The sequence below is a fragment of the Chiloscyllium plagiosum genome, unplaced genomic scaffold (genome assembly GCF_037043375.1).
Source record: "Chiloscyllium plagiosum isolate Xiang-an unplaced genomic scaffold, Cpla_swu_hap1 HiC_scaffold_22, whole genome shotgun sequence".
Classification (NCBI taxonomy): Eukaryota; Metazoa; Chordata; class Chondrichthyes; order Orectolobiformes; family Hemiscylliidae; genus Chiloscyllium; species Chiloscyllium plagiosum.
In genome coordinates this window covers 46,757,603-46,773,154 of record NW_028270160.1, presented here as the reverse complement: position 1 = coordinate 46,773,154, position 15,552 = coordinate 46,757,603, and the positions used below count along the sequence as shown (strand labels likewise).

General features: G+C 39.8%; 1 protein-coding gene across 1 annotated transcript in view; it reads left to right on the top strand.

The window, feature by feature from the left end:
- The window catches only part of noc3l (NOC3-like DNA replication regulator), a 60,996-nt gene that overhangs the window by 35,651 nt on the left and 9,793 nt on the right, over positions 1-15,552 (top strand). Inside the window, exons 9-12 of the mRNA XM_043712463.2 lie at positions 1,636-1,811; positions 4,406-4,534; positions 13,003-13,134; positions 13,271-13,351. Coding sequence (XP_043568398.2) covers positions 1,636-1,811; positions 4,406-4,534; positions 13,003-13,134; positions 13,271-13,351 — 518 coding nt within the window. The remainder of the gene's footprint in view (positions 1-1,635; positions 1,812-4,405; positions 4,535-13,002; positions 13,135-13,270; positions 13,352-15,552) is intronic.

Below are 15,552 nucleotides of genomic sequence, written 5' to 3'. Positions count from 1 at the left end.
GAGCAAAATAATCTAGATAACAAATGGATCAGTGTCCAGTTATTCTGTTTTAGGGGTGATTAGTTGAAGAATGAATGTTGACTGGGACTCTGGGAGTTCTCTTCTTCAAATTGTGACCTGAAATTGTGATTGATTGTTTTGTAGTGTAGTCCAAATGACAGCAACTTATTTAACTGCCTTTTTCCACACATAATATTGTTCATAGCATTGTCAGATTTGCAGCTTAGTCCTGTGTTAAATAGGACTGTGTGGTTATTTGTTGTTTGATTCAGCCTGAATCAAGAATGGAGAAAAGGACAGAGCTCGAAGTAAAGGTTTGGACTTTTGGTAGGCAGCAAGTAAGAGTTCTTTGGTCCTCCTAATGGTAATGGGAGGAAATTCTGGATATGCTGCAAATTGATATCAGTAGGCACTCGAACAAAGACGCTGCAGTTAGTAAGAATCATAGAATCCTTACAGTGTAGAAACAGGCCATTTGGCCCAACAAGTCCACACTGACCCTCCATAGAGTATCCCTGCCAGACCCATTACCCTACTGTATTGGTCTACATTTGCTCCAACTAATGCACCTAGCCTGCACATCCCTGAACACTATGGGCAATTTAGCATGGCCAATTCACCGAGCCTGCACATCGTTGGACTGTGAGATGAAACCCATACAGACACTGGGAGAATGTGTAAACTCCACAGTCATTCACCCGAGGCTGGAATCGAACCAGGGTCCCTGGTGTTGGTGACTTACCAGAGTGATCTGGTGGAATCCAGATGAGATTTGATCAGTGAATTGTGTAACTGGAGCACCGAGAATTAGGTGACAAGTGATAACACTTCAACACTCTTTGTGTTGACATATTAAACCTGTTGATTGGAAGCAGTGAGTTGTACTTGCTGTCTTGCTATTACAAAGTGTCCCGTGTTTGGCCAGCCTTGATCATTTCCCAGTGGCTGACAACATTTCTTCAAAAGTAACACAGAGCATCCACAAGAAAAAGAAGTTTATGGTAGTGAAAGTTGCATTTGACATTTGTTCGTGGGATATGGACGTCGCAGGCGAGGCCAACATCTATCACCCACATGATACTTAAGAGTCAAATACATTGCTATTGGTCTGGAGTCACAGGATGGTGATTTCCTTTCCTAAAGGATGTTAGTGAAAAAGATGTATTGTTATGTTAATTGACAGTGGTTGTTATGTGGCTGCCATTAGGCTAATTTTTTAATTCCAGAATTTTGTTTTATCAAATTTCACTTTTTCCCTCTGCCACAATGAGATTCAAACCCACAACTACACAACATTAACCTGAGGCTCTGAATTACTAGTCCAGTGATGTTACCATTATGCCTCCTCCTTCCCTGTATAACTATAAAATTCAGTTTTATAGCATTCCAAGCTCAATTCATTAAAAGCCTTTCCTTTAAATGGCATGAGTGACTGGACAAGCTAGCTGTTCAGTTACTGTTGCTAAAATGTCCTGTTTTTAAACTGTATCTAAGCAAAAACATTGTATTGGTCATTGTCATAAAAAATAGAGAAGAGTGAAGGATAGCATTAATAAAGGAAGCCAGTTCAATATAGCTTTTATTGGCATTTAGCCATTTCTGAATTTAAGTGCACTTTCTTTTTTCTACACACAGATTGGAAGCAGATGAAGAAAAAGAAGAGTGATGTTGTTTCATTAAAAGCATACAAAGGTCTTGCAGAAGTAGCTGTAAAATGTCTTTGTGAACTATTAGTGGCTTTGCCCCATTTTAACTTCCATAACAACATTGCTTTAATGGTTGTTCCACTTATGAATGATGTATCAAAGAAGGTAAATCTGTTTTCTATGTATATTTCTAATTTGTTAAAGTCAAGTGATGCATAATGATTAAAGTTTAAAAAAATGTTGACTCCACCAAAAACTAAAACACCTAATTGAAGATTCACGCCACTCCATTCACTCTACCCAAGAATTCCTGAACACCATCAAAGACACCAAGATAAAAGAAGATGAAGTAACGGTCTCCTTTCCATTAACGTCAATCTGGCCAAAGAAACACTGGCATCCCTACCAGGAAAACCAGAACTACAAACACCAGACAGCACCAACTTCATCAGCAAAGACAATATCCTCAAGCTGGTGGACCTGTGTCTCAGCACCCACTTCACTTTCAATAATAAAACCTACAAACAAGTCAACGGAACACCAATGGGATCACCAATATCGGGGTTCTTGTGGAAGCAGTAATGCAGAGACCTGAACAAGCTGCCCTCCCATCTATCCAACCCAAACTTTGGATCTGTTACGTAGATGACACCTTAGTCATCATAAAACGGATCAAGTTAGAGGAAATATACGACACCATCAACAATATCCTGACAGGCATAAAATTCACAAAAGAGGAGGAGAATGACAACAGACTCCCATTCCTAGATGTGACAGTTGAGCATACGGTCAACAGAGAGCTTCAAGCCAATGTCTATAGAAAGACAACGCACAAGGACCAAATACTTAACTTCAAAAGCAATCATTCCAACATCCACAAACAGAGCTGCATCAAGACATTATTTCAACGAGCTACATCACGCTGCAGAACCCAAGATCTACAAAAAACAGAAGAAAAATATCTATACAATGTTTTCAGGAAAAACAGGTGCCCAATAAACACAAACTACCGATTCCTCAGAAGCAAACCCAAACAAGCAGACACAATGCAACCAAAAGCTACAGCCACATTACCTTATGTCAAAGACATATCAGAAATGACTTCCAGACCACTCAGACCCCTTGGCATCATGGTAGCCCACAAACCTACCAACACACTTAAACAGCGAGTAATGAACCTAAAGGATCCATTAGATAACACCAGCAAAACTAACAAGATACCTTGCAAGAACTGTAAAAAAAACTACATTGGACAAACTAGCAGGAAACTTGCCACTAGGATACATGAACACGAACTGGCCACCAAAAGACACAACCCACTATCACTAGTTTCTGTATGTACAGACAAAGAAGGACACCACTTTGGGACAACACACACATCCTAGGGCAGGCAAAACAAAGACATGCATGAGAATTCTTAGAGGAATGGCATTCTATCCAGAACTCCACCAATAAACACATTGATTTAGATCCTATCTACCTTCCCATGAAAAGGGAAAAAAGGATCTGGAAATGACATCACCCACCTGAAGAAACCAAGAAATTCAGTGGGCTACCTGCTCATTTGTTGGAGCTTTAGCAGAAGAAGCATGGAGATATCAGGAAAATGTCTTCCTGTGTCTCCACAGCTCTACTGTTGAAATTATGATTGATAAATAAAAGAACCCAGTGGAAGTTCAATCCTTTTCTTAAAGGAAGTTTTCAAAATGTGATTTGATTTTTATTATCTCATTGTGTCGGCTTCATGACTACTTAATTGATTTTCTTGTAATTCAATGCCAGCCATTTATTGATCTGAATTTACTTTAATTTGTCTTGATATGAGTGTAGGAGGTTAAGTTCACAATTTTACTTCAAATGCACAGTTTCAAATAAGTTTAGTATAGAACTTAAACTGATGGTTTCACTGTATTTTTTTCAGTGTAGCAACAGCCCTTTTCTCACAAGGATGTGCAACCTTTCTCCTTTGTCACCCATTGAGGTGCACACTGTGGAGCAAGGCACGCATATGTTCCCATTAGTTTGCTTCAGTTTCAAATACTGATCTTGATGTTCTGATAACTGATTTTTTTCACCAGTGGAGAAAAACAACCAGTGCTTAAAATGTCCCTTACTAAATGCAGGACCGAGTTACATGGACTGGAGAGTTTCTTGTAGCTCTTAGCCTGTGAAAAACTTGGTAGAATTTATTTCTTAATTACTTTTTCAAAATAGTTGCAGAAAGTTATTCCTCTGGATTGTTCAGTTAACTGCTTAGTTGTTTAAAGATACCTACAATAAACAAAAAAAATCAGAACCTTCACAAACATGAATAAATGAATAATAATTTAGTTTTAATCATCACTATCTTGTGATATTGATTGTTTCAAACTTGTATTTTTTAAAATATAAAAGCCCTCTCATGCATTATGAATGTAATACACATCCTCCATTATAATGCAGGTTTGAATTGTTTTGAAGATACTTTTGCTGATCTTAGTGCTGCAGTGAATAAGTGAGCTGTGCAGACTAGTCAATCTCAGTTTTAATCTGTTGAATTAACTGACCTCGGCCAAAGTAATAAGAGTAGAGGTTGTTTAATAGTGGGACTGGATTGAGGGACCTATTAACTTATTGCTGCTCCTGATTGGTGTGTTCATATGGAAGTGAAACTGATCTACAGTACAATGGTATGAAAATCCCATTTTATCTTGTAAAATTCTGAGATGGGTTGTTTCATGTTTCTTTGAAATGATGCTTGACCTGTGTTGTCTCTTCAGATTTCAGAAATGTGTTGTGGAGCTGTGGAAAAACTTCTTAAGCAGGATAAAATTGGCCAGGCCTCCCTCGCTGTGGTCAAAATAATTTCTGGACTTGTTAAAAGCAGAAATTATGAGGTCAAACCAGAGGTAGGTTCTAATGGGTTTTAAGTAATGAGAAGATTTTGGTATCATATCATGTACTGCAGTTGTAACTTATGCTGTGTTCTGAATTAAAAGGACACCGGTACAAACATGGGTTTGAATTTTTCAAACCCTTTGAGAGGTTTGCAGGTGCAGAAATAGGAATCTATGTGAGCAAATATCCTGCATACTTCTGCCTTGGCAAATTTCCAGGATAGGATGGGAAAGTGCACTAGCTGCTTTTTAACAAACGTAAGCAGCCCATTTCCAGCATTAAGGCACCAGTGAAAGGCAGGTTTGCAGCCGCAGCCATTTTCCCAATGTGGAGCTTGGCTCCTCCACTGTGTGAAAGCTGCCAGCTTGAAAGGAGATGACTTCTGCTGCTGGCTGGGCAGAGGCTTGTTGAAGTTAATGGTACTGTGCCTCAACTATAGGCCAAATACACAAAATGACATTTGATTCCCCAGATCAATTAAAATGGAAGGCTTTCTCCTCCGTGCTGATATATCTGTTGGCACTGATGCCAGTGACTTTATGCTTGGTGTGAATGCTGTCAGTCACCTTCACATTGCAACATCTTCATGGTCCACTGACTGCTACAGCAATGCCCACACTTTCTTGGTGGGGCTGTAAAAGTGGAATAAGTCTCTGCGATTGTACTAGCAAAAACAGATGCTATCCTGATGTCAGAGGCTGCAATCTCCAGCTGCTGGGAGCGTGGGCTCCTGATTTCCATTTGTTTCCTGTTCCATAGTGTTAGGTGCATTAGTCAGAAGGAAATGGGTCTGAATGGGTTACTCTTCGGAGGGTTGGTGTGGACTGGTTGGGCACTGTTTCCACACTGTAGGGAACCTAATCTAAAGCGCTCAAAATTCTGCCAATGATGTTACTTTCAAAGAAATTAAGCTTTCAGATTTAAAACTGGTGATTCTTTCAGTTATGAAATTCAGTTTTAAAAGGTTTCAGACCAATTGCATTTGGAAGAACTGCAGCGCATTCAGTTTGACTCTCTAAATCTGTTTTCATGCTTGTTATATAAACCATAAGACTATCAGAAATAGGAACAGGAGTAGACCATTTGACTCCTCTAACCTGCTCCACCATTTAATAGGATCGTGGCTGATCTGATATTCCTCATGTCTACTTTCCTGCATTTTTCCCTATAACCCTTGATTCCCCGGCTGATCAAAAACTAATCTATCTCAGTTTTAAATGTACACAAGGACTGTGCTCCCATAGTTGTCTGAAGCACAGAGTTCCAGAGGCACTCGGCTCTCTCAGAGAAGAAATTCCTCCTCATCTCAGTCTTAAATTAAAGCCCCTTTATTCTGAGACAAAGCACTGTAATCCAACTCTTTCCTGTGGAGAGACATTCTCTCAGCATTTACTGTGTCATAATTTGCCCTTAAGAATCCGATGAAATTCAATAGATGTGATCTCATTGAAATGTAATGATTAGAGTCCCTTTGTTCATTAGAAAGTCCCTCCAAACCGGGGATCGTCCTAGTTACCCTTCTCTGAACAGCCTCCAATGAAATAATGTCTTTTCTTAAATAACATTCTCCAGATGTAGTCTCACCAATATCTTGTACAGTTACAGTAAGATTTCCCTATTCTCATGCTTTAACCCCCTTGAAATAAGAGAGAGCATTCCATTAGCCTTCCTGATTACCTGCTGGACCTGAGTGCTAACTTTGTGTTTTGTTTACAAGTACCCCCAAGCCCATTGAGAATCACAGAATCCTACAGCACAGAGAAAGGCCCTTTGACCCAAAATGTCCACCTACACTAATCTCATATCCCTGCACTTGGCCCATATCCTTCTAATCCTTTCCTATCCATGTATTTGTCCTCATTTAAATGTTGGTATTGTACCCCACCTAAACAACTTCCGCTGGCAGCTCATTCCATATGGATACCACCCTCTGTGTAAAAGTGTTGCCCCCTCAGGTTCCTTTTTACTCTTTCCCCTTTACTCTTTGCTCTCTAACCTTAAACTGATGCCCTGTAATCCGTGATCCCTCAAACCTGGGGAAAAAACTGAGTGTATTCACCCTATACATTCCTCTCATGATCTTATACACTTCTATAAGATCCCCCCCTCAGTCTCCTACGCTGTAAAGAAAAATGTCCCTATAACTCAGACCATTGAATCTTGGCAGCATTTTTGTAAATTTTTTCTGCACTCTTTCCAGGTTAATTACATCCTTCCTATAGCAAGGTGACCAAAACTGAACCCAGTACTCCCAAATGCGGCCTCACCAATGTCCTGTGCAACTGCAACATAACTTCCCAACTTCGATATTCCATGCCCTGACTAATGATGGCCAGTGTGCTAAAAGCCTTTTTCACTGCCCTGTCTACTTGTGATTCCACTTTCAGAGATTTATGCACCTGAGCTCCAAGGTCCCTCTACTCCAATACACTGCTTAAGGCCCTACCATTCACCATGAAAGCCCTGCTTTGATTTGACCTTCCAAAATGCAAGAGCACACACTTATCTATGTTAAGCTCCATATGTTATTTCTCTGCTCACTTCCCCAGCTGATCAAGATCCTGCTGCAATTTCGGATAACCGTCCTCACTGTCCATGATACTGCCTATTTTAGTGTCATCTGCAAACTTACTAATCATGCCTTGTACATTCTCAGCCAAATCATTGATGTAGATAACAAACAGTAATGGGACCAGTACCGACCCCTAAGGCACTCCACTAGTCACAGGCTTCCAGTCCGACAAGCATCCTTCCACTATTACCCTCTGCTTTCTATCATCAAACCAATTGTGTATCCAATTTGCCAGCTCCCACGTGATCTAACCTTCCAAGGCAGCCGATCACATGGAACATTATCAAAGGCTTTACTGAAATCCATATAGACCACGTCTACCGCCCTGCCCTCATCAAGCTGCTTGGTCACTTCATCAAAGAACTGTGAGGCATGATCTCTCATGCACAAAGCCATGCTGACTGCTTCTAATCAAGCCCTGTCTTTCCAAATGCATGTATATCTTATCTCAGAATCTAACTCTATTGCTAGCCTCCAATCTTCCAGGACCTCACCCGTGGCTAACGATGATGCAAAAATAGCAGCCAGGACCCCGCAATTTCTTCTCTCGCCTCTTGTAGTGTTTTGAATATATCTGGTCCAGGCCGGGAGATTTATCCACCATCGTGCATTCTAATATGTCGAACAGCACCTCTATTGTGATATGAACTGTCCCCAAGAAATGACCACTAACTTGCCCAAGTTCCCAAGTCTTCGTGTCTTTCTCCACAGTAAACACAGAGGATAAATATTCATTGAGGACTTCGCCCGTCTCCTGCGGTTCTACACATACATGTCCACTTTGGTCCGTGAATGGTCCTTTTTTGTTTTAATCTAGTTATTCTTCTTCCTTTAATATACTTAAAGAACCTCTTTGGATTCACCCTAATCTTCTCAGCCAAGGATTCGTTGTGCCCCCTTTTCGCGCTCCTGATTTCTTTCATCAGTAAGCTCCTGTATACCTGCATGGATTCCCTTGGTCCCAGCTACCTGTACTTGAGCCATGTATCCTCCTTTTTTCTGGTCAAAGCCTCAATATTTCTTGTCATCTAGAGTTCCCCATTCCTGCCAACTTTGCCCTTTCTCACAGGAACATACAGATCTTGAACTCTAGCTGTCTCACTTGCAGGAGGCCCCTTTGCCTGCAAACAAATGACTGCAATCAACCCCTGCAAGCTCCTGTCTAATTCCATCCAAATTTGCTTTGCCCCAGTTTAGAACTTGAACCTGTGGATCAGTTTTGTCCCTCTCCATAACTATTTTAAAATTAACGGAACTGTGGTCACTAGCCCCAAAGTGCTCCCCTACTGTCACCTCTGTCACCTGTCCTGCCCTATTTCCCAAGAGTAGGTTGAGTGTTGCCATTTGTTTTGCAGTTTTTCTCCATTTAAAAATGTGTTGTTTTATTTTCTCATCTAAAATGAACAGCTTCATGTATTCTCACATTATACTCCCATTTGCCAACATTTTGGCCACTTAACCATCAGTATCTCTCTGTAAGCTGTGTGTATCCTTCTCGCAACTTGCCTTTCCACCTACTTATCTATTTTTATGTTGTCTGTGAATTTGGCTACAGTACATTTGTTTCCTTTCTCCAAATCATAAAAAAATTTCACCATCTGCCATGGTGAGGTTTGAACTCATGTCCAAGATTCTGGATTTCAAATTCAGTGATGACACTACTGCAGTACTGCCTTTTCCCCAAAAACAGAAAATATTCAGGCTTTAAATGCAAATATATAATTTACTTCAGTATAAACAATTGTTTTAAACAAAACAATTTTAAACGTTCAGGTTATAATTTTTAAAAAAAGGCAAACTTTTGATTTGTCAGATCAGACTCTGGTTGTGTGACTGGGACAGCTACATTCTGTTCCAGTCACACAACTGGTTCATTCCCCCATTGTTGGTTGATCCAACCTTAATTAAAATTTCTAAATTCAAACTACATTTTGTAAGTTACTGCAAAGCACTTATTAAGACCCGCAGTGAGAGAATGTTTTGCCTACAGATACAGGAGAGTGCTTAATTTACTAACTTTTGCATTTCTTTTATCTTGTCAAAAACAACTAAATGATTCTCTAATTTGCCTGTGGGCCTAAATGGGTTATATGTTAGTGAGTGTCAGTGAGTTTAGTTGCATAATGGACCCTATAAGCACTGCTAATTTTCAGCATGTTTCTTTAAGATTGCATTTTAAATGCTTGAATTGCACATTTTCAGGCCTACATTACTTTGAGAATGCCAACGATATTGTGTTATGCTGTGCAAGCAGAAGATTTGAATTATGAGAAGTGAATTATGGAATTATAATATGGCCACAGCATGTGTGAGAGAGGTCATTGTGTCTGTGCAAAAACAGCTCACCCAGTCCTATTACCTTGCTTTTCCTCTGTGGTCCTGCAGATTTTTTCTCTTCAGCTAATTATCCATTCTCTTCTGGAAGTCCTTGGATCTGTCTGCACCATGCAGTAAGGCACTGCACTCCTGATCCTAACCACTGACTGTGTAATAAGTATTTTGTCATGTCACTTGATCAGTTGCTTCAACTTATGGTAGGATAATCTGAATATATTATCTAATAAGTATAATGGGATTGTTGCAGGCAAATTGAATTTGAAAGAATAAAAGCAACAGCATCCAAGTTCTAAAGAGCTTTATTTTTTAGAGTGCTGGTAATGAAATTATATTTATATGCATTTATATTCAGAACTTTGTTCAAATAATATCTGCATGGCAACGTTAGAAGTTGCTTCACCTCATCAGCTCAAGATGGAAAATTACTCCGTTACCATGGTTGCTCTCATTCTTATTTAAAATATCTGGGAAAATAGGTTTTATGTCCATCTGTGTAGCCTTAATGGACATGGAAGGTGCACAGAAACAAATTGATGGAAATAATGAACTAAAGATAGGCATAGTGAAATTTAGGTGGTTTGGGTGCTTTACTGCATCATACCATTCTTAATATGAGCCATATTGATTCAGTAGCAAGTAACATTATAATCCTGAAGTGTACATATATGTCGGCTTCTGGAGTTTGTTCCATTCAAGTATAACTTCTGCTCTTTAATATCCAAATAAGGTCTTATGGAGCAAAATCAGAAATTGTTGGAAAAACTCAGCAGATCTGCCAACATCTGCGTAGAAAAAGCAGTATTAACATTTCGGATTCAGATTTTGGGAATCTGGGACATGAGGTGAAAGAGGAGACTGAGCAGGAAATAAAACCAGAGTCTGAGGCTTGTACACTTACCTAGGAGCCCGGAAAGAGAGGGGGGAGACGGCAGTGGAGTAAACTCGGGGATCAGCAACAGTAGGGATAAAAGGGATATTCTCAGGAAAAACCTTAAGTTCATTGGTTGGTAAGTAACTGCTAATTTGAATACCTATTCTAAGTTGCTTGCAGATTAAAGGTAAGTTAGAGAAATAGTTTAAAAAAGACAAGAAAGAAATTAAAAAATGAGTTAAAAATTAATTTAATAACTTAACAATGCAGGGCTAGGCGATATGTTGTATCTGCATGATGTGTCGAGGTGATGGATCCCATTGTGGTTCATGGTCACCAAATCAAGTGATGGTTGCCTGAGGACCTGTGGCTCAAACGTTGATGAGCTGGAGCTGGAGCTTCGAGCAACACATCCAGGAGAGGGAGAGTTACATGGGGGCTGTGTTTCCTAAAGCAGTCATACCATGTAGGTTAAGTACTCCAGATTTGATCAGTAGTCAGGGACAGGAGGATGTGACTAGAAGTGAGGCAGGTAGAAGGATTCTGACCTTCACATTGGTTGAGCCTTAGCTCTTGACCTTGTGTAACAGGTATGAGAGGTACATGCTCCCTGAGTGGATGAGGGAAAGGATTGGGCAAACTGATCACTGAACCATGATATGGGAGGTCATTAAAGCATGGGGTGCAAAGAGAGATCTGGTGATGGTGGAAGCTTGTACAATTAGAAGTACAGATAGCATCCTTTGTAAGCAGAATTGAGAGTCTCACACGGTGTGATACCAGCCTGGTGCTAAGGTAAGAGTCATTTCTGACCAGAGATTACTAAAAGGATATTGGAGAGGGAGGATCCAGTTGTTGTGGTTCACGTTGGGACCAACAACATCACAAGTATAGCAAGAGTCCATGTTTGGAGAATATCTGGAATTAGGAACAAAATTAAATAACAGGATTTAGAGTTCTAATCTCTGGATTATTACCTGAGCCACATGCAAACTGGCGAAGAGATAAGAAAATTAGAGAAGTAAGCATGTGGCTGACGGAGTGGTGCAGGAAAGAGAGGTTCCATTTTTGTGGGGCACTGGCATCCGTTTTGTTACGGGAAGGAACTGTATTGAGACTGGCTCTAACTGAACCGGTGTGGGACCAATGTTCTTGTGAAAAAGCGAACTGAAGTCATAAGGAATGGGGTGAGAGGAGGTGATGGGGAAGTCGATACAATTTCAAAGTCAAGAAACGGCAAAGTAAAGAAGCGGTCATAAATATTGCTTCAGGTATGGCAGGGAATATCAAAACTAGAAGTATATACATTAAACCTAAAGAGAAATAATAAACAGCTGAATAAAACATCAGTGCTAAGGGTTATAGTGTGTGGTCCAAATAAAAGTTCTATAAGTTCTACATGCATGGGGTTTAAGGAATAAATTAAGTGAACTGCAGCACAAATTGAAATTGGAGATGATGAGATAGTAGCCATTCCTGAAACATGGCTTCAGATGATCTGGATTGGGAACTAAATATACCAGGTTATAAGGTTTACAGGGATGGACAGGAAAAATCACAGGATGTGCAGTAGCATCACTGATTAGAAACCAAATTACTTCAGTGGTGAGGGAGGATATAATGGGGCAAGACATTCAGTGGAGACTGTATGGGAGGAACTAAGGAGCAGTAAAGAATCTAAAACTGTAGTAGATATTGTGTGCAGGCCATGGTAACAGCTCTGAAGTGCTAGATTGAATAAGTGCAGAAATTAGGCAAGTTGTAGCAAAGCCAGAGTAGTATTAATGAGTGATTATAAATTTTGAGAGATTAGGAGAAGCAGACAAGTTCCTGTTAGAAAGGTAATGAATTTCTGCAGTGTGTCCAAGATAGTTTCCTACAGCAATACATGAAAGATGTAACAAGGAGGCAAGCAATATTGATTTAGTGATGAATAATGAACCAGATTTAATTCGTAACCTAATTGTGTGAACATTTATCAAATAATGATCGTAACATGATCGAGTTCAATGTAGCGTTTTAAAGTGAAAAGCATGGATCAGTTAGTAGCAGTTAAGTTAAAAGGAGAGTTTGTACAAATTCGGCCTGTTTTCTCTAGAATTTAGAAGGTTAAAGAGTGGTCTGATCGAGGTTTTCAAGGTATTAACAGGAAAGGACAGGGTGTGTAAAGATAAACTATTCCCACTGGTTGGGGATTCTAGAACTAGACTGCATAGTCTGAGAATTAGGCACCAGCCGGTTCAGGGAGATGTTAGGAAGCCCTTCTCCGCACAAAGGGTGGTAAATGTTTGGATCTGTTTTCCATAAAAAAAAGCAGTGGATCTGGGATCAGTTATTTATTTAATTCTGAGATAACCCTTAAATTTTTGTTCAGCAAATGTATTATGGACCAAAGGCAACTATATGCGATGAGGCCACATCCATGATCTCATTGAATGGTGGAACAGGTTTGAGAGGCTGGGTAGCCTACTCCTGTTACTATGTTCACATAGGTCTGGATTTCTAGTGCTCCTTTTCTGTTTTGTAAGCAGGCGCACCTACCTGTTTTTTCAGCATGTCCATTTAATTTTGCTGAATCCATTTGTATTTTTACTTTCATCGGTCTTCCCTGGTAACTAATTCCACACCTTGTGATGCAAAATATCTGTCTGAATTTCCAATTCCAATCTATTAAAATGCAATTCTGTTTTTTCAATTAGGTGCTTAAGACATTTCTTGCGTTGCGAATTAAGGAAGTAGAAGTTAAAAAAGATTCAGAGGATATTGCCCCTAAAAAAAAATTCATGACATACAAAGAGAAAAGGAAAAATCTTTCCAGGATGCAGAGAAAGGTAATGTTTCCACTGTCTAGTCTTCCTTCCAGCATCAAGCAACTGTATGGGAAGTTTCTTTCAACTTTGTTAAAATGACAATTCTCTGAGCTTGACTCAGGTGGATCAATTTGGTTTTAAAATCTTTATTTTTCAGTGGAAAAAAGCAGAAGAGAAACTAGAGAAAGAACTTCTTGAAACTGAAGCTTCAGAAAGTAAAGACAGAAAACTGAAACTGGTATGTGGTTTCTAAATTTCAGACCTTAATATCTCTATGTATTTGACTTGCTTCTATGTAGTAAAAGCACACTGTCAAAATTTCACATCTAGCCAAGTCAGAACCTAGATTCACAGTAAGTTGCTAAAGTATTGAAATTTTAAACAAGGACTACTACAGTTGGAATTTGCAAACCACTTTCTTGTTGGTGTGGCAAGATCACCAAGATGATTTGCAATGTATATGATGCCACAGTAAATGCTGGAGTGATTGCAGTTGGACTGAAAGACGCTGCAGATAATCACGACGTAAAACATTAAAGCTGAGCCACAAGTAGGTGAGATATTTGTATTTGACAAACTGAAAATATAAATAATTATAAGGTTTCACTTGAACTTTAAAATCTCTCTCTTTTAATTATTCCAAAGCTTTCAGAGTAAAGTCCTGCATCAATCTGCTTGTAGGCAACCCAGATATTCTGAATTATTTATGTGTTTGCAGCCATTGGTTCGTTGGTATACCTGTCATAAAACCTTTGTCGTGTATTAAAAACTCTACAATTTGTTCAGAATGCTGTGTCTCCTAGGCAAAATTTAAAAGGCATCAATCTGTAGGACCGATTTCCCAAGGGAATATGTTTTTTCCCCCTATTACAAGTTGTTTTTAAATTTGTGACCGCAAGTTTGCAATATACCACCGTAATTCGTGATCTACCAAATCAGTTTCTGTTATAGAAGTCCTCACTTAATTTTGTGGCTGTGTTCCTGAACTTTGAGACTTGAAGTGAAATGATTTTTAAGTGAAGCATGGTTTCCTATAAAAATTGCTGTTCAAGCCAGAGTTATGTTCCTGTGGGCATTTATTGCGCAGAAAGTTTACAGTTTGAAATATTGTGTCATAAGTGCACAATACTGTGTATTCCTGGAATAACTTGCAATATAAATTACTGAATATAAAAGAAACACTGTACAGGTACTTCATGACTCTTCTGGACAAAACAAAACTTTGAAGAAGCTTCATAAATTGAAACCATGTGCATTCCAAAATGCCCACATTTGTAAAAGATTATTTTGTTCTAAAATAGACAGAGTACTAAATATAATGGGTCTTGTGGTGCAGTGTTGGATACAGGTTCGTCCTATAGCAGTGCTGTAACTTCACGGAACATAAGACTTGATTTAAATGAGTTGATTTAAAACAGATTTTATAATGTAAGCGTCATTACTACAAATACATTTTGAAAATAAATTCATGATGAAGTTTCAATTGATCAGGCTCCATCTAGTGGCAGACGTTGTCAGTAGAGCTCTCTGCATTGACTAATTCTGTCACTAGATGGAGTGCCTCTGTGTGAGTTCAGAGCCACAGCCTGGCGAATGGATTGGCTTTCTATGATAAAAGGAGCTGCCTGAGGTAAGCAGCTGATGGGAGGGAGTCCAGGATTTGGGAGATAGGGGAGGAAGCAAGGCTACTCTGGGAGGCAAGGCAACACCAGAGACGGAAGCAAAACCATACGGAAGAAGCAAGGGCAGTGAGGAGATAATTCCAAGAAACAAAGATAAGAGTGGGAGGAGGCCATGTGGCCCTTCAAGCCTGCTCTGCCATTCATTACAATTGTGGCTGATCATCCAACTCAGTAGCCTAATCCTGCTTTCTCCCCATAACCTTTGGTCCCATTCGCCCAAGTGCTATATCTAGCTGCCACTTGAGTGCATTCAATGTTTTGGCATCAACTACTTCGTGTGGTAATGAATTCCACAGGCCCACCACTCATTGGGCAAATAAATGTCTCCTCAACTCTGCTAAATGGTCCATCCCAAATCCTCAGGACGTGACCCCTGGCTTTGGACGCACCCACTATTGGGAACATCCTCTCTGTACTACCCTGTCTAGTCCTGTTATAATTTTATAAGTCTCTATGAGATCCCCCCTCACTCATCTGAACTCCGGCGAAAACAATCCCAACCTAGTCTATCTCTCCTCAAAGTCAGTCCTGCCATCCCCTGAATCAGCCTGGTTGAGAGCAAGAGCATCCTTCCTCAGAAAAGGAGACCAAAACTGCACACAGTATTCTAGGTATGGCCTCACCAAGGCCTTGTATAACTACAAGAATACATTCCTGCTCACGTACTCGAAACCTCTCGCAGTCAAGGCCAACAGACCATTTGCGTTCTTTAACGCCTGCTGCACATGCTCCCTGGTGCACACAACTGGTCAACAAC